Here is a 21,725-nt window from a genome sequence, read left to right on the forward strand (position 1 = left end):
GAGCAAATATTGCTACATAAATCCCAACACACTCCTTTGATTAGACAAATTAACTGCAAACCTCGTCTCAGGGAGCCTTTTCCCGGTTTTCACGCTCTCCAAGGCCCTATTCATGAGGCATTAACATTCACACCCAAGACGAAGTATGACCTAGAGGGATTTTCAATAATAAAGGAAAGAAGTAAACGTACCACTCAACACCAACAATCCTCATCCCCCTCCAACCACCCCTCTGAGCCTCCTTCTGAATCTTCCCAGCGGCCAACCCACCCCCCGCTCCGCCGCGCCCAGGCCCCGAATTTGGTTTTCCAATGATAACATGCGTTACCCGTCGAGACAGGGATAGGGACAACGTTGCACCATGGGCAACAAGCAATCCCTTGAGTTTGTGGTCAGATATTAGAGGCGCTGTTTGCCCGTTTATGTAGATTGTTGCACCGCGGAACATGGTCGATTCGATACCGCTGCCATTGCTGGGCCTTATTTGTGGTTGTTCGGGTATTGATTTGTGGTTGAGTGAGGCGGGACTGTCGTTTCCACCGACTGCGCCGGGTGTTTGGTCTGGTCTAGCTTCACACTCTTCCAGTAGTTCTGGGTTTGATGTTGGTGTTGGGGTTGACGTTGACGTTGACGTTGGCGTGTGCACTGGTCCGGGAATCTGAGTCGAAGCCGGCAGAGATGATACAACACTCTTATCCTTCACAGCCTTGCGGTCCAACCCCAAAGAACTAGCACCCCCATCCCCGGCCTTATTCACCCTCATCATACTCCTAATATCCCTCTGCTTCGAATCCGGCCCTCGCCCAACTCTCCCAGAACGCACACCCCTCCCACCACCACCTCTTCCACCCTTGGCATCGCCGCCCCAATCCCACTCCCATTCGCCCTTCTCATAAACATTTTCTTGCGTATCGTCATACGCAAATGAGTTTATCGTGCAGTCCCCCGTACGCAGTTGCTGGGCGAGCTTCGCTTCCCGGGTGCGCTGCCATGCTGTGCCCGGGTTTGATTCGCCGCGTTGATGGCCTGTTGAGGCGGAGTTCCAGGGGTCGAATGTTAGGTGGTTTGAGGAGCCTGTTGTTGGCGGTGGCATTATATATGTTACCTCTTATTATTATTACTTTCTCGCTCTGATAAGAGCGATTTGGTGGGTTTGTTAAGGTAAGGTAGGGCGGAGGGTGTTGGTTTTTGATGCAGAGGGACGGGCTTATCGATAAGAATGTTTGGGTTTTGGCGTTGCTGGGTTGACTGGGTTGACTGAATGAGTGGAAGTGCTCACAAGAGTTAATACTAGGAATAATCTACAAAGGGCACTGATACAGCAAGTGAGCATTTCAAAGCTAAAATAAATACCTATTATATAGTTGGCGTTACATGTGTATTTTACGCAGATTATTGGGTAGTAGTCGTGGGCGCTCCAGTCTAATATACATCTGCCAGTTAGTATTAATTTAGGCATGATCTACAGCATCTAAGAGACAATGTAAATCAACTGTTGTAGTATATACATATGTATGCTATGATACAATTCCGAAAACGCCGATCCTGCTTGCTATGGTACATTCATATACTTGTTTTGGAGGAGGGAGGTAAGTTATTCTTCGATGATGTCGAAGTTACCGAGATGAATACAGCTGCTGTATGTTCAGTCAATTAGACCTGCCATCGCCGGTTGTACTTCAGCCGCAGAGAAACCAAGTGTAACCAGTTCGCCAGGCTATGGTTTCTCGAAGCATATTAGCTGCCCGGAATGGCCTTGAGCACACCATTGTCATCATATCGCGCCTCTATTTTATGCGTCAGTGACTCGTAATACTGTAAAAATTGCGGGAAATAAAAAAACGTACTGAAAAACGTGTAAGAAAGCGTAATCGTATCGATCCCCTTCATCGCCGGATCCGTTACGAAGTCTGGATCAATGAAGAAAAACACCGGCATATCGACCGATTCCCCAGCATTCAGTTTCTGCTCCTCGAAACAAAAGCACTGGATCTTGCTGAAGTAAGGCGCAACCTGGCCCGGCGTAACACTATATGTTGCAACCCCAATAATGTCTGTCGGACCCTTATTCGTGGCCGTGTAAAACGCAAGCGCCGTCTCCCCGGGAAGGACTCGGACTTCGCGCTGCTGCGGTGTGAATTTCCAAGGTAGTACATCTGATACCGAACCATTGAATGTAATCCGCAGCCGACGAGAGTCAGTCACTGGCGTGACGCGGGATGATGTGTCGCCGTCACCTGTACGGTGTGTAAGGACGGGCTGGCCATTCCAGCCGGTTTGTTGGCATATCTGCAGAGATCAAGTTCAGTATTTCTGCCGTGCGCGGGATTTTTCAGAGGTTGCGGGGAGCGATTGGTATGGGACGACGAACCATCTTATATAGCGGGACGGAGCCGTACGCGAGGGAAACTGTGCCGAGGATTATACTGATTGTGTAATACCTGCTGTATATTAGGATATGTCCCTGAGAACTCGGTATGAACGCACATTGTGGACGCATTACGCTTTTGCGACTGGGGCGTATTGAATGGTGCCGCCGATGACGATTGATTGAGACACGAATTGCGGGTGAAATACCTCCGACCTGCCTCTACGCCCCTAGCCGGCATAAATGCAGACCGCGGAGCTGCAGTCCCGGAGGATAAGAACCGACCCCATAAAGGCGTCAGACGAGAAAACATGGCTGTCTTCGAATTGCGTGCGAGTATCAACGGAGGAGGAAGCATCGCAAGATCAGCGCACGCCGCAGTCAAGGGATTTAGCAACACGTGACTGGTCCCTTATCGATAACAGCCGTCAACTTTATTTACTCCGCAGTCCGCACAGGCCAGAGCCCTTTCTTCACCAGTCTAAGTGTACTATGAAGTATCGTTGGGTTCTATTAATGTAGCATACTATTACATATATATTAAATCGGTTTAGCCCGGGGATGTGTTGGCCGGCCAACACCAGAACCCGCAAATGTATAATAATACAACCTCCTGAACCAGATCAATTCAGAATACTTCTTCCAATCCTGCCGAAAACTCCTCGGACCATGTCGGGGCATTCCCTGAAACAAGTAAAAAGGATAGCCGCACTCATGGCAAACGTGGCACGCTCCCGGTATTGATACTAAATAAAAGTTCCAATTAGTTAGAGCTGGACCCTTGGACTGAAGCACGTTGCAGTAGAAGGTCGAATGGGACGCGCAATGACACATTTCAAGTCGTGTAACCATCCCGAAACAGGTAAGGAAAATGGGTTCATCGGGGAATCAATCATACCTTCTGCTCATAAAATCTGGGGAGCACAGTGGCGGCGGCCCTGGGTGCCACAAACAATGCAATCTCCTGCCGCTTCTTTGCGTGTTCAACGAGTATACTCCATCCACACATCGCACATCCAGCACCGACACAGAGTCCAGAATCCCACATCTGCGGTGTTACCGTTTTTCCGTGAAATAGCCTAGGGCCCAGCCTCGTTCGGGCGAGGCAGACCGAATAGTAGAATAGGGTAACGAACGCAGCAAGGAACGACGAAGACCTCAAAGCATCGGATATCGCCCGCCGGAAGGACGCCATTGACTTCATTGACCGAAAACGGAAAGCAAGCTGCAGGGGAATATAGGTAGCGCACGCGAACTTGAACGTCCTCATGAACCGAGAGACGGCGTGCTTCTCACAATTAGGACCACATCCCATGTGTACCATTTCACAAGGGATTGGGAATGTCTTGGAAGGGTCACCCCATTCAATAGGCCAGTCATAGTCTCTGCACATAGATTCCAGTAAAGGCGCCTGCCCAGTATCTTTTCCGTAAACAAGGATGTTTCTCCTTGCACGGCGGAGGGCTTCGATTAGCCGTTCATCCACCTTGGCCACTTCTCCAATCCACTTCCCATATGACCTTGGCAGCCTTTCTGGGGAATAAAACCAAGCCCACATAACCACTGCCGCACTAGCAGCAAAGACGGCAGAGTCTGCAAGCCCAGGGATGATTGAGCTCACCAAAGTCCAACGAGCGTTGCCTTTCCACCTCTTTTGACCCCAGCCCCAAGAAATGCAGGTTAACGAATCAAGAGCTCTAACAAGAGTAAAAAGCGTGAGGTCCATGGTTCTTCCAGCGAATCGGGGTCTCGGCTGGTTAACAATTGTTTCGCGAACTCTCTCATCCTGTACCTCTCTGTACACCTTTTGCAAACTGACCGGTTTGTGATTCAGAATCTGGAAACTGAACCATGCAGATATGAATGCTGCGGCCAATTGGATCGATCGAGAGGCTCCCCGAGAACTGAGACCCTTGGAATCCGAGCCAAGTCTACGACATGCAGTCTGTAGGGCTCTCAAAGCCAGTCGTGGAAGCAAAGTCGAGCCCCCAACAAGTGCGGCACAAAAAGTCGGGAAGCTTTCCAGCCGAAATGTACAGGTTAACGTCCGGAGTAACTGTGTATGTGAATAAATTAATATCTAATTCCCACACCATACTCAAAAAGCCAAGGTAGCGCTGGCCAAGATATAGTAGGACTACGACAGTGGCCATTTTCCATTGCTGCATAAAAAGCCAAGCTGAAGGGGAGCGGGAATAATACATACTTCCGCTAGTTTTTGTTGATGGCTCAAGCCATTGTCACCCCAGAGTCGCCGTAGGCAGGATATGACCTTTGGTGTCGTTGAAGACAAATACCCCAGGGCATAAGCTCGTATAATCCTAGATGAGATTCCCAATACCAATCAATAATATTCTCAGGCCGGTAGTACGGCGGTGTGCTCTTCAAGTTGCATAGAAGTTACACAGCTGCCACGAAAGGTAGTACTTACGGCTGGAGTAGCTGTGTAGTTCTATGGCGCCTGCGAGTGAGCGCAGCAAGATCCATCGTGGTTCGAATGCTCAGTTCATGACAGTAGCTGCCAAAATTGAATACAGTCGCAATATATCAGCCTATGACCTGGAGGTTAGAACGCTTCAGGAAAATCTTCAAAAGCCAATCATCATACAAGACCGAGTCGTACAGCTGAGTAGATCCGGCCAGCTTTCTGACACGGCGTCGGCAACCGGACGGTTCCAAGACAATTATTGGCTGCGAGCACAAAGTTCCTGGGGAAAAGTAAAACAGCTCAATATCCGAGGGATTTACTCCATACGTTTACAGAACCAGGCAATTAACTGGAGCTGGCGCTAGGATGTCGCCAATTTGGGGGATCCTTCGATATGATCAGCCGTGCTGGGGTGCGACGCAAGCCGACGTCGCCTCGGTTCCGGGCGAGAAAACACTGGCGTTATGGCCAATTTTCAAGAATAGATTATTGGTTCAGGGGTAGTTCTCCGCGATAGCCCTCGCAGTCCACAGGTCTCGCCAAAGATCTGGAGCTGCAGAATGTCAGGTACACCCAGTAGATTCCCTTACGAACGATGCAGTGGGGCAGGGACAGGCGTCGTACTCCGGAGTCTTGGATAGAACGGGACAAGTCCAATTCGGCGGCGGACCGTCGTGCCACGGAAAGACCCTTTCTGAGGCGACTCAGACGCGATGAATAGCAGAAAAAAAGCAAAAACCAGGGAAGCGGCGCCCTCAGGAGAATTAAGAACGATGGTCGAGCCACAGAGGCGTCAATTGGACGGGGGGAGTGAAGAGCCTGGAAGCTCGCAAGGGATTCTCCTTTTGGGCTTAACGGCTTCCAACGTGGGAAGTTCGTCCGAGCGCACCCAGACAGGCTGATACGTTGTGACAGCCAGATCTGGTGGGAAAATCTCGTAATTTCGGTATCATCAGTACCCACGCGACCTGGTTCTGCGAGTCTTTTGCATGTGATCCGTCCAGCAACCACCACGAGCCGACGGGCCATGCTCGCTCCGCTATCATCGCCTGTATCTTCAGCTTTCGTCGTCATCTTTTCGGTGCACCTAGATTTAATGCGGGGGATATGCGCTTGTTGCGGTGGATCTGGCCCCGTGTTATAATTTCCTTGTCTTGAACTTCCGAAGCGACCCTCGAGTGTCACTTTCCTCACTTTTTCTACATTTCCATACTCTACTCCCCCAGGAGGAATTACCACTCTAATTTTTTTGGGGATACACAAAAAACAACTACTTGCGCAGCGCACTGTCCATCGGTCGACGTCGACCTTGAGTATCGAGTCATCCCAACTTCTTGAGGGGGTTTCTCACGGCGCATAAGGAAGCAGCTGCAGCGGCTGTGATATCTTGCGGGTCAAGTTGTGCTGAGATCGGCCTTGTCTATGCCGCTCGCTACCTGCACAACTCGATGCCGGTGAACCATAATTGAGATACTACCTTCCAAACATACATCACCTATCCTCCCCGATACTCAAAATCACAATGATGAGCATCAATACCCCAAACGGCACTCAGGGTCGGAATGGTCGCAATAATCCAGCACTTCCGTTTGGCTGTGAGTCCTCTCCATTTCAAGGTTGAGACATACCAGTTCTAATCCAGGTTAACTGATTGGCAGATTCTTTCCCTGAAGATACGCCCTGCGAACCCGCTCCTGCCTCACCCCTCGGGCCAGCGCTTCTTGATGTTAACGAAACGAATATGCTTGATAACTTCCTCACAACACTAGACGCCAATCCTTTCGCAAACGACTTTTGGCTTACGGGGCCCCAAGATGACGCGAACAAGTCTCATGGATTGCCAGGCTTTGACTGGTCGAATGAGCTGCCGCCAACGTTTGAGGGCTCTACAACATCTCTACCTCAACCACCGTTCCCTCACCAAAGTGTCGAAAAATCCCTTGGAATTATCCCCGAGCATTCAAATCCAGACATCATGGCTGCAGCTTCTATGATTTACCCCAACGGAGTAAATGGCCCTGAGATCAACACCAATTTTGGGAGCCAACCGCTTGCTTTCTCCAATATCGATTACCAACAACTAAAAGGACATGGAAAGCAACGGCAGCAAAACGGTCAACCACCGGCTAGGCGCCCCAGCACAACTCCTCGAACGCATTTACCTGTCGCGTTCCATACACCACAGATGTTCTTTGATGTACATCAGCCGATATCACCTGAACAACAATTGTCTACCAAAGGCCGGCCACTTCACTGGGGATCCGACTCTAGTTTCATGGACCAGGGATATGTGGCTCCTCCCGAGCATCCTAGCGAAGAACAACGGACAAAGGAATTAATACAAAATTTGGAATGCCTCGAGCCCCAAAGCAGCGCTGCTAATACGCGAGCGCCCACACCAGATAGGACCGTGAACCATCACGCCGTCCCGTGGGCAGATACTCCAGCGGTCAATCATATTAGTGGACTAAGAAAAGACTACGGCGACACTATAGAAGAGCCGTCACACCCAAAGAAAAAGCAGAGATTATCAATCAAAGAAGAGGACGATGATGTTTCTGATGAGGATTCTTCCAGGCACCGGTCAAGGCGCTCTAAGGGTGCTGGCAGACGACTATCTACCGACACGATTCGAAAGTCGAGAGGCTCGCAAAGCTCGAAACCTCCGCGAGAAAACCTGACGGAAGAGCAGAAACGAAGCAATCATATTCTTTCAGAACAAAAACGGCGGAATCTTATCAGGCAGGGGTTCGAGGACCTATGCATACTTGTTCCCGGGTTAAGAGGTGGTGGCTTCAGCAAAAGTGCAATGCTCACCCAGGCCGCCGACTGGCTGGAGGACGTTCTACGCAGTAACAATGCACTGAAGACACAGCTTGCAGAACTGAAGACTATGAACGGCCTAGTGATGCCGCGATGAAAGATCTTTTCATTACCGTCATTTTGACAACACGGTCTTGTTCGGCTTAATGGAAGCGGTTTAGCGGTCTGGTTCGACGCGGGTTGCACTGGGGGGGGGTTATAGGCGTTTACATTGTCGTAATTATGACTTGGGATACGATACCTCTGTTTTTGTTGTTCAAATTTGTCTTTCTTTGTATTGATATAACCTATTACTTACGGCATTTGCCACAGGCTCCACGGTCAATGTGGACTAAATGATCATGTTTTGATGCATAGAATAGAATACCATGACATCATGTATCAGATTTTGATCGCCCCTCATTCTTCAAGCTTAGAGATGGACATGTGAAAATTGCTGATAACGATGAGACTAAGCAGAACTGGTCATGGTGTTGATTTGAGCTGACACTTGGATTCCAAAGCAGTTTAGTGGAAGTGAATGCTGGATACGCATGTGACCAAGGCCATTGATGCTTGGCGCGTCTGTGAGAGCAACAATCAACAGCCTGCAGACAACCTGTGACAAGTCCAAGTATCTGTGATATTTATCGTCAGTTACAGACTTTCTTCTTTCGAATATACATACTTTCGATTTCTTCTATAACCTTTAACTTTTTCGCGATGCCCCCTAAACGAAAGCGTTCTAATGATGCGCCCGACCAGGGCCAGACCACCAGGCGCAAGAAGCAATACGCCCACTTGAAGCCTCAGGTGCGACACATATCGGAAAGAACAATTAAGTCGAAATGGTCAACACTCCCAGAGCCGACGCAAGACAAGATCCGCGATATGTTCCGCGCCTTGGAGCGCCCTGTCATCGTTCGGCAACAGAATGACCGAAAACGCTACGAAGCTCAGGCAGCTGTTCAAGCTGTAGTGAAGAAGTACGTACCTACGCGCGCGATATCATGTGGATATGTGTCTAATTACTATGTGGCTGCAATAGTCTTGGAAAGCGACTACCTCGGATGCCTTTTCCTCCGTTGACGAAAGATTCGGTTTTCGAGTACGAAGCGGCCCTTAAGGAACACGTATGTTTGCGTCTTACTTAGCTCTATAGTTCGAGAATGCTGACTCGCCTAATTAGAGCGCGCTTGAGTCTTCGCTCTCGACAATGAATGATAGTATCGATCTGCTCGATAACGAGATTGCAAAGGAGGAGGCGCTTCTCACAAAGGAAACAAAGCAACTGCAGGAAATGGAGAAGAACGCAAAGCGTGCGGAGACAGAACGAAAGAGGCAGATGAAGAATGTATGTTGCCTACCGCGGCTGAACATACTAGAACTACGGCTCATCAATGATAGGAACACCCCATCCTACGACAGGTCGAGGACGGTCCTGGTAAACAAATCGGGACCCCCTCCGAGTTTACTCTCTCCAACCCAAAGAATTCGCAGTTGGGATTTAATGAGGTAAGGGATTGAACCTTTGAGTGTGCGCACTTTAACTGACTCGGTCTCCACATCTAGCTTGAGACCGACCCCGAGGTGTCTGGTTTGCTCAAACAATTGAACAATCACCTGAAGTCAATACAGAGCAATACCGACCCTCTCGCTGGACTTAAAGATGCTATTACACGGTCTCAGGCCGCGTTGAGCCTAGCAGATATGCCCGATGACTGAATTTGGTCACGGATAACGGGTGCATTGAACACCCAGTAGTATTGACTGGATAGAACAGACCCTATTGTCCATGTACATGATAGGAGGACTGTCGCGATGGTTTAATATTTTAGTCGGGACCGCTCAGTATTCATACGTTCGAGCGTCAACGGCCGGGGCAGCAGAACCATCATTCGCTGGAGACTACGATGTGCAACAGCAGGGTACACGCACAGGAACCATACTCTGTGGCCTTGCACGGGAAAGTACCTGACACATCTGGGTACACTGCGTCACAAACATGCAGCGACATGAAACCCTGCCAATGATTCAGGCTGCGAATGCAAACGGGCATGAGCCGGTTTCTTGTCCCTGTGGGATCATTGCCCTGATTGGAGTGCGCTGACAATGTCGAGGTTCTGGTTGAGTAAGCGTTATTGTATTGAGTAACTAGTTCTGGGCGGCCCAGCGGATCCCGCCCTGTGCTCCCGGGTCGTGATGGAGGGCAGGACATTTGAAACCACCTCCAACATGCTGTGACGTATATTCGAGAAATACAAGTATGGACGCAGATTCAGAGGCCTGTTATATATAGATAATTGTAAACCGAGGTATCGGGCTGAACATGAGCAATACACCAGGAATCGGGCAGCTTTCCGAGGCTGAACCATGGCGGACTGTCTGCTGGCCCGGCTTAAGAAGGCGGCGCTCCCAATGCGGAGAAGACCGGGACTTGAACTTGGCTGCCGAGCCACTACCTCCAAGTCGCAAGTCACTGCCTGAGTCACTCGTACTGCCACACGGTTAAGTCCCGCTCCATCAGCGGGGAAAAAGTGTGGTCGCATGTATCTCCAGCTTCGCGCTTGTAAGTGCAGCTGAACCGATGGTTGCTCCTGTCCTTCTTCGCTCAACCCCCGTCGGTGCCTGCAAGTGCCCATTTCACTTTCGCCTTTTGTGTTCCGACCGATCAGCCCCCGCGACAGCAGCGAGCCGGTCTCTGCGCAACAGCTTTGCGCCTCGCAATCAATGACGGAGAAACCCACTGCGCAAACGGGTCCAGCCCCAGACCAGAATACCTCCAATGGAACTGCCGAGAATACGACCCCTAGCAAAATGGTAGATGGAAGCACAGTCGGCAAAGCCGACTCAAACGCCAAAGATAACGCGCAAACGTCGCCAGCCTCGAAACCTGAGGGTGCTGCTGGGGGGGCTCGTACCAGCCCGAAGAAACGGCGCAAGGTCAATCATGGTAAGAACTCACATCCCAGCAGGGCCACAGCAGCGGTTCCCTACGTCTGCCTCCCTCTGCTATGGCTTCTAGACCACGTTGCTAATCAGGGTACCACGCTTGCAGCATGCGTCTACTGTAGGCGATCGGTAAGCTCATTGCCCCGTGGGGAGGACGGCGTCTACCTTCTTCACCACTCCCTTCACTTTTTGCAACCTTCTACACCCTCTATCATTGGGACAAGAAAAAGACATACAGGCTCGGGTGTTTCAAGTCTTCCTCCGACCAGATCTTCATTGGAATTCATTTGCTGACGGCAGGCTACTTGCTCACGTGTTACAGCATATGACTTGCGATTCGGTAAGACCTACCCTGAATTATATCCGCACGAGTCATTGTGAAACGTATCGCAGGATGGCATTTGGGAGAGGACGAATCGTTGCTGACTTTGATTTTCCCGCGAATGAAGGAGCGACCGTGCACCCGATGTATAAAACGCAATATCGGGCACCTGTGCCATGACGAACCGAGAGAACCATCGAAACGAGCGCGCAGCGAGCACGAACAGTCTGCTGCAGATGAGGAGGGTTCTTCAAATAACGAATACCCAAATGTTCACGCCATGCCCAGGAAGGTCGATATCCAAGATGCTGCAGGTCAGCAGATCCTGGCCGATGGAAACTTGGGCCTTACGTCGTCCCCTATGAATGCGGTGCAACCTGGGCCCATGTCCTCCTCTACAGGCCAAAATATGGGTGTCACATCTCAGCAACAGCGTAAGCGTTTTATCCATTTTCGCCTCTCCTTCACCTCGGTGTCTTGCTAATAACTTCGCAGTTCTTGGATATAATGACTGGGTAGGCGGCCAAAGCCAATTTCAAGACATGCATACATTTCACCCTTCTTATATGTTCAATGCCCCCGAAGTTACGAACGAGTATAACCTTCTAGGTGACTTTCTCAGCAACAGCTTACTTGACGATGGAGGCATCTTTCAAAACGACGACGTGCAGAGAGTGTATTCGGACCCAACATTGATCAACTCCATGTCTGTGCTCGGGGGCCCAAATACGTCGCTACTTCAACAATCTCAGTCCCTGGGTCCGCCGCAAAACACAGCGAACCAGGGTGACCCTTCAGGGCCAGGCATCATTGGGAATGATAAAGCGAGGGAAACGTACTATATGACGGCAGCGGATCCCTCAGGGTCTGATCCTCCAGAAGAGCGAATGAACAAGCTTCTCAAAGCGAAATACGACGCCGGTCTTCTGCGACCGTTCAACTACGTTAAGGGTTACGCAAGACTCAACTCATACATGGAGAAACACCTACAGCAAGCCTCGCGGCAAAAGATCCTCCGGCAACTGGACAAATTCCGACCCAAGTTCCGTGAGAGGATGCAAAGCCTGACGGATATTGAACTCATTCTGGTAGAGATGTGGTTCGAGCGCAGCTTGATGGAATATGACCGCGTTTTTGCGAGTATGGCGATACCTGCCTGCTGCTGGAGACGAACGGGTGAAATATTCCGAGGTAATAATGAAATGGCTGAGCTTATCGGCGTTCCCATCGAGGTCCTCAGAGACGTAAGTCATTCCGAATGCAACCGGAACTTTTCCAGAGATGATTCTAACCGCTTATTACATGACAGGGTAAACTAGCAATTCATGAGATTATCGTGGAAGACCAGCTTGTGAGCTACTGGGAGAAATTTGGCGCCATCGCCTTCGACAACACCCAAAAAGCGATGCTCACGAGTTGTACCTTGAAGAACCCAAATGCTACCTCCCCTAACGAAGGGATACCGTGCTGTTTCTCATTCACCATCCGGAGAGATAACCATAACATGTAAGTGATGCAGACCAGGGAAGTGCAGTGTGCTATACTAACTTGATTCTAGTCCGTCTCTCATTGTCGGAAACTTCCTACCCTCGCAACGAAAAAAATAATTTGGGCGATTGTCAAATTCTAATCGGCGTTATACGGACCCTTTAGGTACTTACATCGGATATCGGGTTGCTTGTTTTCATTTCTCAAGGGTTACACCTACTTTCGACCCTACATGTGGAATTTCATATATACCATTACAACCACGAACTGTTGTATCATACTTTTATCAAGAGAAAATTGTTTGTTTCAACATGTTTTGTCTCAGAATCTCTGACGAGTTTCACTTGAGGCCTGCTTTTCATGTTTTACTATGTGCTATGTATCTACATCTGGAGGGGTGATCATGTGCCCACCCTCCCAACGACAGAGCTTCTTCGAGTACCCAATCTCAATTGATTTTATCCTCTGATCCTCAAACTTTCATTCCATCGAAACTACTTGAACACCATGGCAGTAAATGATTCTACCAAGCCCAAAGGCCAAGCACAAGCTGTACTAGGTAGGCGAGCATGCACAGTGTCCGTTAAAGGCCTCATGCTAATGCCATCCAACTCACACTCTAGCTCTAGCCATAGACCTACAGGATCAACTCACGCAACATGACGCTTCGGAAAATCTAACTTTGAGCAGAAAAACTCAGGAATTGCTCGAGAGAACCTTGCCACGCCTTCCACTTCTGGCTGACGCTGTATGCAAATCGATCCGCCGGCAGCTAGATAACGAAGGAACAAAACTTTGGAACATACGCGCGCTGCGAATGAAGAATTCTGAAGAAAATAATGAAAGCGTATTCCTCTGTAAAGGTATCATCATGGATAACAGTGTTTGAAGCAATTATATGTGCTAAAGCTTGCCCAGTGAAAGCTCTTGCCTATGCGATGCTAGAGGCAGCGGCACCTAAAACAGGCTCTGGTAAGAGTATTCCATTAAATATGCGAGTTTTGTGCTCATAGAACGGATTTAATATCTTGTCATGCATGATCTAGGAAACTTTCGAAGTCTCGAACTTGCATTCAAAGCAGCCAAGGCTTGTATTGGTATGCTGTCGTGAATTGGTCTTATAGACTATTAATATACTAATGGGGCACTTAGAGCACGGCCTTACCGACCTAAGTCAGAATATCATAGAATCAGCTGCTACACGATTAGACCTGATGGAGGCATCTAAAGCCGAGACCGACATGGTGAGGCTTGAAGATTTTACCACTGAATATTATATGTTACGCATATATCTGGTATGCAGCCTCCCCTATGGAGGCTGGACACATTTAACAAGCAGACAATAGGCCTGGACACAGGAACGGCCAGACATCGCAGACCATTTGTTCTCGAAGGCTCCAGAAACGAAGACCACAGAGCAACAAAAGGTGATTGTGGACACATGCTACAGTATTGGAGAAGCAGAACTGCGAAAATGCCAGTATGACACAGCGGCAACATGGTTGGGCAGAGCGTTGGCAGTGTGTGAGTTATGGCCGGGGGACTGGCAAGGATTGAGGGATAAGAAGCTGTTGGTTTTTCATGCTTATGGTGAGGATGCCTACTTTTCAATTTCCTATGGGGTCTAATTGTAGCAGCACGTTCTAATCTTCACCTTACTACGGCAACCGCTGAGAGTCAGCTTCGAAGAGCTCTAAACTTTCTGAGAACCGTAGGTGCCAGTATCTGGTTGTCTTATTGCTCTAATCGTGGCTTAGGAGCATGGAAATTCCTTCCCTATTTTAATCTTCTCCCTTGAAGTATTCAACAAAAAGGGCGAGTTCAATGAGGAGTACTTTGAAAGTCAGTCGGAACCTCGCATGATTTTGAAGTAACAAAGCACTTACCCAAACTCAGCACTCAAAAATTCTATTAAGGAAATGGAGAATGATGATGCAAGCGTAAAAATGTGAGTGATATTGCGCTACATTTACCCCTATCTAAAAATTGGCTACAGAGTCTACCACTACATCACGGAGATCGGAAACTCGAGGTAAATTCTGCAGACTCTAGTTGGCCCTTTTCTTCCAAATAACATCCTCCAGTCTAGAACACTATTTCGGAGCCTGTGAGCAGCTTCTGGATAAATTAGCCTCCCTTAATATAGATTCCAAAGATCAGTGGATGGAGAAGATTTTCGTCTCCTTCATATGGGTCCTGACCAACACCACCTCCAACGAGGACCATTCCCCTGTTCATGCTGAAGCGGCAGCTCAAATATTGACAGATTGCGGCTTGGACAAGCCAAGTGAAAACACAACTCAAGCTTCTCTGATTGTATGTTATGACCCATGGTATACGCTCCAGGTATTGACATAGAGCAGCTCATCTGGAAGTATATCGACACAATGTTATCAAAAGGATCTACCTTCATTGCCGAACAATGGTGCCGATTTATTCTGAAGCATTCAATATTCCAAAAGACCCCGGATGTGGAAGCCAAGTATTTTCGGTATGCTTGAATACCACTACCACTGGCCTGGCTAATACTACAATAGAAAATTGGCCCTCTGTGTCTTGGAGAAGTATAACCCTTCTACAGCACAGCAAATATTTGGTGAGATACCAGAAGTCTGCAAGCATTGTCCACTCACCCTGTATCTGATGTACAGGTTGGCTCTGCTCACTGGGAACCCGTCACTGTGTAAGACATATTGTCCCTTTTATCCGTACCATAAGATTTAACCGAAAGTCAAGCCACTACCTACATCCAATCACTCTGCAAAAGTGGAGCGGATTCTACATATATCTGGTCATGTGTAGGAGATGCACTACAACTAGGCAAAACGGATACAGCGATCCAATCCCTTCAGGGTGTCATGGTCACCTCAGACGGCCGTGGCTTTGAGAGATTGCAGATTCCTCGAATTCTACAGTGGGTGATATGTACAGCTCACGAGAGGAGCGCAACCAACTGCGAAGACTTGCTGGGGCATGTAACTTCTTTACTAGAATCTGGTAGGTGGATCTCATATCTATATTAAGACCCATGGACTGATAAATGCGCAGCATTGATTGCTGCCACTGCTGGAAACCCATTCTCTTCCGTTGAACTACGCTGGTTTGCTTGCAAAAGCTACGGTATTGCCCTTGAGCTATACAAACAGTCTTCTATACAGATTGTTCTCCAATTATTATATCTTTCCACCAGGGTAGTTATTATTATTATTATTAGATCCAGTCTCTGCTTTATAGATCCTATGCTAATGCTCTTTCGCAGTTTATGGAGCTCGAGCAGAAGAAAACAGAAGGAGTGTCGGGTACCGATCCCATACAGCATTATCTGAAGTGCACTTTCCTGCGATCTATAGTTTTAGTTATTGAAGCTCGAAGAGAAAAGGCTTACGCCAAAAAGGTAAATATGAGTGTATAATATCCTTCCACTTTCCCCAAGTATTAACGCCAGAAAGGAGCACCATTACAGGGAAGCCAGTGAAGCGATTAAACAATGCAAAATCCATATCCAATCTCTAGGTATTACCTCAATATCCAACATAAACCCACCGCACCCATGGGTAGACAAGTACCGCATCATACTCTCCTTGGACTTCGAAGCCACCGTCTTCCTCCGCCAATGGGAAGACCTGGCAAAGATAATCGAAGCATCGAAACCCGTCGTCGAAGTAAAACTCAGCTCGGTCTTCCTTGACTGTCTCCTCCGATCTGGAGCCCCTTCATCATACTTATCACAGTTTGTCAAGGTATGTCCGTTCGCTTGTTCAATAGCACCGTCCAAATCCAGCCAGTACACAAATTAGATTCTAACATTGGAACAACAGAAAATGATCCGCACATTCCACAGCTCTTCATCTCAGTCCCTAACCACCAAATCAACCGATGGTCTCAACACCCACCTCCCTCGCCACCTCCGCTGCCTATTCTCTCTCTCTATTCATGCCGAAGAATACATCCTCGCCGAGTCCGTCCTCGACCAAGCCCTCATTCTGGCCCGCGATAGTCCCAATTCTACTCGCAGTACAAGCACTCCATACCCAAAAGACGAACTCCAGTGGCTGGCAACTACCGCGTTCAATCGAGCGGTAGAGTTCTTCCTTGTCTCTGCGGATGAGGAGTGTCGTCGATGGGCTGGGAAGGCTATTGCGCTGGCAGATTCGATTTCAGGCGATGACGGTGGTGAGTTGGGAAGGCTTCTTAGGCGGAATCTTGCGAGGCTTCAGCAGCCTGTTTGAGCGAGTAGAATTGTTTTGACTAAGGCGTGCCGGGACCTCATACATAACTACACCCCCCACGGAGCCTCGAGTGGGTCACCAATTATTAAAGAATTCAGAACAGAGGGAACCAGAAAACAGTATTGCCTATAGCAAAATGTAAAGGTTACCACTAATTAACACTACTACTTCAGAAACGAAGGGTAAATATATGTTGTCGTGGCCAACCCCTACCTACACCTTAGGAGTGTTGATGTATATATATTAATTATACGGAAGGGGCAACGGAGTAAGGTCGCTAGCCCCTTCCAGATTAAAGTTGGAAAGTCGAGGGTTGCTCCTTTCCCAGGTTGCAATATATATCCCACAGTCTTAAGGTAAGTGCGACGCATGGTTGGTTAACTAGAGGTGTGCTCTTTCCCATCTAAGTTGTCATCCGTTGCTAGACAAGGTACCTGGACATTAATAATACAGTATCGCAGAAGTTGCAATAAAGTCTAGAGTCTGCGGTCCAGAGAGACGACGCAGATTTCAATAACATGGGTATCATTGTGGAAATTGCCTAGAGATGGCAGCGCAAATGAATCAAGAACCAGCGGGGAAGATTGAACTATGGTCTCAGAAACAGGCCATTGTCAGTCAAGCCGGTTCAAACAGAAATGACGAAATTAAACGATTGGCGACCGCAACTCTCAGGTTCCAGTAGGCTAATGGTGCAAATAGAGAAGGCAAAACCAGGGCCATCAGCTGAACCCGCAAATGGCCAAAAACCAACCCAACGCCTGCTATGCTTAAACAAGACCCAATATCCGAGTGTGAAAAAAAAAAGAGAAAGAGAGAAAGAAAGAAAGGAAGGAAGACAACACGCGACTGCAAGATGCAAAGATCTATCAATAATAACTCCGAATAAAGGCCCATGCCACTGTGAAACGCCATTTAAATGAAGAAAATGGAAAAAGAGAAGGAATAGGGTGAGAAGAATCAGAGAGTCACAAATATGCCAATGAATTAGCCTTCTCTAGCGGCGTCAAGGGAACGCCTGCGAGAATATTTTGGCGACTTCTTTTGGCCTAGGTTTGGGGTTGACGGAATCCGACGAGGTATGCGCGGTGTTCTGTTTGGAATGGGAGGCGGTGGAGGAATCCGCTCGTTTTCTTTACCGCTGCTATCGGTCTCAGTTTCGCCCGACTCAGTCTCAACTTTCTTTGCTCGAGAGTTGAGAGCTCGTAAGGTGAGGTTAAGCTCACGCTCTAGCTCCTTCTGGGAATGTAGATGCTCAGTAGACCCATTGAGCTTCTTTCTGTACGCCTTCAGTGTGCGGCATACCTGTTCGGTCGACATATTCAAACTTCCAAATTCGCTTTTACCAGATGCTCGAACCCGTGTTCGAAAATCCAGAGACGAACAGCGAATATTGTTGTGGCCCCGTGACTCCAATACCTTTTTCCCACCCGTAGATTTTGGGCTCGGCGGCGACGGAGAATTGCGCATTCTCTCGGGGCGAATGGAAGAGGTAGGTGAGCGACGTGTAGGTACAGAGGGAGGTGTTGCTGGCATTACGTTCCCGTTCCTCATTGATGAGACAAGAGATGCCCGGGATAACCTGCGCAGTAAAAGCGGAGACTGCTCCGACGTTTGGTGCACCGGGGTAGGAGTCAACGGTAAGCCGTCCGGTCGTTGAAATCCTGCAAGGTCTGAGCGAGACAATATCTTCCGCAGAGGGGGTTTCGATAGTGTTGGGTCCCTAGAGACAAGGTCCTCGTCGTCGTTAGGAATCGCCTGTGAAGGCTGGATATATTCCTGAGGTTGTTGTAACTGCACAGATATGTTCCAAATCATGACTACCCCATCGATGCCTGAGCTGATCAATATCCGCTCTGGTGAGTCGCTTGATGGATGAGAATATTTTTCAAGCAGTCGAACGTCACTGACACCCTCAGTGTGGCCGAATTCTCCCGTGAGAAGCGCCCCCTTTTCCATATCATATACACGGATCGATTTGTCAGTTCCTGAAACCCCGATGAGCATTTTAGGGTTCTGTCCGGAGATAGCAGAGGTGACCGTTAACGAGCCCATGACCACTGTATCATTAGATTCGGAATCAGCCGCGCGGAAAGAGTGAACATGACGACCGGAACTCATTTCATATTGTTGTACGCAACGATCAACAGTTGAGAAAATTATGCTGTCTGGGTCATCCGGAGATAGTGACATAGATACCGGAGATGATCTCAAGGTAATCACCTTCGATATCATGTAGGCAATGACTGTTGCGCCGTCGGTTTCGCGGATGACACGATCTCTTATGAGAACTGTACGGTCCGCAGAAGAGGATAGGAGCCTCTCCCCTCCATTGACAAAAAGAAGCTGGCCTACAGAGCCGACATGGTCATCCATGGTTTGAAGCAGCTGAAGGCTGTCGTCACGCCTTTCGAAAAGCTGCACCATCCGATCGCGCCCTGAGCTAGCAACGATGCAGGAGCCTGGGGTCTCGTATAAAGCGATATCTGTGATCTCCCCTCCATGGGCTCTAACTTCATTCACACATTTCCACGGTTGCCCTTGAAATATACTAGAGACGAGTTAGTAAGAGGGGCTTGCCAACAAACTACTATGATTGAAAATACCGTAAAACACCGAGTTTGTCCCCGGAGACAAACAGGTTCATGTCCTTGTTTGCCCGCAATATCTTCAGCTCATTGATATTGTCATCATCACCGCCCGAGACCGGCTCAACAGGGATTGTCCGCGTGTCGCAGCACCCGCCTTGGGTGTTCCAAAACTTAACGACACCCTTGCAAGACCAAGTGAAAAAATCCGCTCTCAGGTAGTTTGGTGTACTCAGAGGCCCTATACCGAGAACGGAATCTCTATGGGCAGGCATAGAGGTTCCCGTGTCACATTGGTCAATTTCGTCGTTTAACTTTTCGGCGGGATATATATGGATGGCCTTGGTACCATCAACAGTAACCAAATGAGATGTAAGGGAACCAATACAAGTGATGGCTGGCTCTTTAGATTTTATCTCCGTTGATGACCGACTAGACGTGCGTGGAGACGATGGGATGCACGATGCTCGCAAGGATTCAAACGCAAGTTTTCGCATTCGTCTGCCGCGACCTCCTATCCATAAACAGGCTCGGTCTGGGTCAGATGTTAGTGACGTGATGCCGAACTCCATGTGCTGAATGAGAGTAAGTTTGGCATTGCCATCCCTATCGTCGACAATACAAAGTGCTCCAGAGTCAGTACCAACCACAGCCTCGGAGTCGGAAATACCGACGACGCTAGTGAAGGTATTGTCGGCCAGGGCTCCTAAAACGCAGTTTCTTCCAGAAAGGGCCTTTGGCGCGGCGTTGCTGGGTCCATCGCCGGCATTGGCGCGAGATTTGGTTGGGGATACAGGCCTGACATCGGGAAGTCTCCAAACCTTCACATGCCGAACACCCACACTATACAGTATTTAGTACACGGAACAAATCAGAAATTATGCGAATAAATAGAAAACCTACGTGATCAAAGCGTGACCTAGCCAAGTCATATCACGAACAACGGTAGTACATTTGTTCGTCGAGTGGAGCCTTGCTGAGCCATTCTTGAGCCCGATGGACCATACAAAGAGGAACCCATCATTCACGTTCCCCAGGGTTGCCAAGTATTGTGAGTTCGAGCTCCAAGCAAGCGCACGGACGCCAAATGTATGTTCGGTGAGTATTGAGAGCGGAATATCGGGAGGTGCGTCCTTTGCAGTTGAAAAGATCAAGACTCTTGGATTATAGCCCGTCTGGGGCCGTTAGTTTCCATCGTCGTGACAGAGAACCATTTTTTACTCACCTCCCCTAGAGCAAGGAACCTTCCATTCGGACTTATGGCGACACTAGTAACCGCCTTTACCTTTTCCCTTGATGACCATGAACGGGGACTAGGTGCCTCCACCATTTCAGCTGACGGTGAACCATTATAGTTACCATTATGCGGCGTCGTCTTTATACCTGGCAGAGACTTTGCCCTATTATCGGGTGTGGTTGGGGACGTAGATTGATTGTAGAATGAAGTTATCGGATTTATGCTGTTGGCTGTTGGCCGTGCACGGAAAAAGCGTTGATTCACATTATCATCATCATCCAGTTCTGCTAGGACACCGGCAGATCCAGCACAGAAGGCAAACGACTTGCTTTGATCATGATAAGAGAACCCATTAGGGGTAGTTGTCGTTGTGCCGATAACCGTCTGAAGAGATAAAGCCGACTGATATAGAGATGGTTTGTTCGAGGAGCGCGTTGGCGGTCTTACGGAAGGTGAGTTGGAGGGGGTAGCTCGCAGCGACTGGGCTGGGCCAGCGGGCTTGCTTTTGACGCTTAACGTGTTGTACGCCATAGCAAATCGGGGGCAAGAGCAATTAGGAAGCTGCACTGTCCCCAGAGAGTTGTATAAGTTTCGGTTGCATTTGTTGAGACGAGCGAGCAATCGGTCTAAGGTGAGACTTTGGTCTAGGCAAAGCTCAAAACAGGAAGGTGCAGTCGACGAATATGCGGCAGAGGGAAGATGTAATGAACGAATTCAGGTCCTGCGAGGCAGATCGGGGGCTTTCAAGCTGGATAGGCGATTAAGCTGTATCGTAGAATCGGGATAAAGAGGGGCTCGAGAGCAAACGGAGCTGGTTTCGGAGTAGCGAGAAAGGCTGAGAGAACAGCCGGTCAATATAAAAGCGTGAGTAAGGAGTGACTGAGAACAATTCAATGAGTGAAGAAGTCGGAAGCAAAAAACACAGTCAAAGACAGAGACTAGAGCTGAGGACGAGAGATCGCGAACGAAGACTTGAGAGATCGGGGGGAGCTTTTCGAGGTGCTAAGATTTAGTGGGCGGAGATGCTGAAGCACGGACGGAAACTCTTAAGAACCACCACCGCTCGGCAGCGAACTCCTGGCGGCTGAAGTAGATGAGGAGGCTGGGACAATCAGAGCTCCACAATTCGCCTGCTCCCAGTGCTGCGGGATACCGACAGCAGTCTTATGTAGCTTGACGACATCCAACCTGCTTTTTTTTGAATGGCAAAAAAACAACAAAGCCGAGCCCATACATGACTGGACCGGAATGTTTGGGAGCTCCAGGTTCACGGAGAATGTGGACTGTGGAGACAGACGCCAATCGCCGACT

The 21,725-nt window shown here is 48.8% G+C and overlaps 8 protein-coding genes across 8 annotated transcripts; 4 read left to right on the forward strand and 4 right to left on the reverse strand.

The window, feature by feature from the left end:
- Positions 1–12: 12 nt before the first annotated feature.
- APUU_51182A (uncharacterized protein) lies at positions 13–1,093 on the reverse strand (the record flags this gene model as incomplete). The annotated part of the gene is made up of 2 exons (XM_041706261.1): positions 13–106; positions 192–1,093. The coding sequence occupies 2 exons, from the start codon at positions 1,091–1,093 to the stop codon at positions 13–15; spliced, it is 996 nt and encodes a 331-aa protein (XP_041558665.1).
- Positions 1,094–1,737: 644 nt separating this feature from the next.
- Positions 1,738–2,681, reverse strand: COX11 (cytochrome c oxidase assembly protein; the record flags this gene model as incomplete). Its single annotated transcript, XM_041706264.1, has 4 exons — positions 1,738–1,787; positions 1,848–2,289; positions 2,372–2,441; positions 2,488–2,681. 4 exons carry the CDS (start codon positions 2,679–2,681, stop codon positions 1,738–1,740), a joined length of 756 nt encoding a protein of 251 aa, XP_041558666.1.
- A 310-nt stretch (positions 2,682–2,991) lies between these two features.
- On the reverse strand, positions 2,992–4,855 carry APUU_51184A (uncharacterized protein; the record flags this gene model as incomplete). The annotated part of the gene is made up of 4 exons (XM_041706265.1): positions 2,992–3,114; positions 3,267–4,424; positions 4,575–4,689; positions 4,800–4,855. 4 exons carry the CDS (start codon positions 4,853–4,855, stop codon positions 2,992–2,994), a joined length of 1,452 nt encoding a protein of 483 aa, XP_041558667.1.
- A 1,463-nt stretch (positions 4,856–6,318) lies between these two features.
- APUU_51185S (basic helix-loop-helix domain-containing protein) lies at positions 6,319–7,716 on the forward strand (the record flags this gene model as incomplete). Its single annotated transcript, XM_041706266.1, has 2 exons — positions 6,319–6,391; positions 6,455–7,716. The coding sequence occupies 2 exons, from the start codon at positions 6,319–6,321 to the stop codon at positions 7,714–7,716; spliced, it is 1,335 nt and encodes a 444-aa protein (XP_041558668.1).
- A 605-nt stretch (positions 7,717–8,321) lies between these two features.
- Positions 8,322–9,323, forward strand: APUU_51186S (uncharacterized protein; the record flags this gene model as incomplete). Its single annotated transcript, XM_041706267.1, has 5 exons — positions 8,322–8,584; positions 8,647–8,731; positions 8,788–8,952; positions 9,006–9,113; positions 9,171–9,323. 5 exons carry the CDS (start codon positions 8,322–8,324, stop codon positions 9,321–9,323), a joined length of 774 nt encoding a protein of 257 aa, XP_041558669.1.
- A 1,005-nt stretch (positions 9,324–10,328) lies between these two features.
- On the forward strand, positions 10,329–12,479 carry acuM (gluconeogenesis transcription factor RDS2; the record flags this gene model as incomplete). Its single annotated transcript, XM_041706268.1, has 6 exons — positions 10,329–10,551; positions 10,657–10,679; positions 11,000–11,306; positions 11,368–12,116; positions 12,182–12,378; positions 12,431–12,479. The coding sequence occupies 6 exons, from the start codon at positions 10,329–10,331 to the stop codon at positions 12,477–12,479; spliced, it is 1,548 nt and encodes a 515-aa protein (XP_041558670.1).
- A 914-nt stretch (positions 12,480–13,393) lies between these two features.
- Positions 13,394–16,589, forward strand: APUU_51188S (uncharacterized protein; the record flags this gene model as incomplete). The annotated part of the gene is made up of 15 exons (XM_041706269.1): positions 13,394–13,457; positions 13,513–13,655; positions 13,707–13,950; positions 13,998–14,071; positions 14,118–14,202; positions 14,257–14,308; positions 14,357–14,392; positions 14,445–14,676; positions 14,724–14,851; positions 14,898–15,043; positions 15,097–15,357; positions 15,409–15,551; positions 15,620–15,754; positions 15,810–16,100; positions 16,179–16,589. 15 exons carry the CDS (start codon positions 13,394–13,396, stop codon positions 16,587–16,589), a joined length of 2,445 nt encoding a protein of 814 aa, XP_041558671.1.
- Positions 16,590–17,576: 987 nt separating this feature from the next.
- Positions 17,577–20,945, reverse strand: APUU_51189A (WD40 repeat domain-containing protein; the record flags this gene model as incomplete). The annotated part of the gene is made up of 4 exons (XM_041706270.1): positions 17,577–19,140; positions 19,196–20,020; positions 20,081–20,352; positions 20,403–20,945. 4 exons carry the CDS (start codon positions 20,943–20,945, stop codon positions 17,577–17,579), a joined length of 3,204 nt encoding a protein of 1,067 aa, XP_041558672.1.
- Positions 20,946–21,725: the final 780 nt, after the last annotated feature.

This window comes from Aspergillus puulaauensis, chromosome 5, assembly GCF_016861865.1.
Source record: "Aspergillus puulaauensis MK2 DNA, chromosome 5, nearly complete sequence".
Taxonomy (NCBI): Eukaryota; Fungi; Ascomycota; class Eurotiomycetes; order Eurotiales; family Aspergillaceae; genus Aspergillus; species Aspergillus puulaauensis.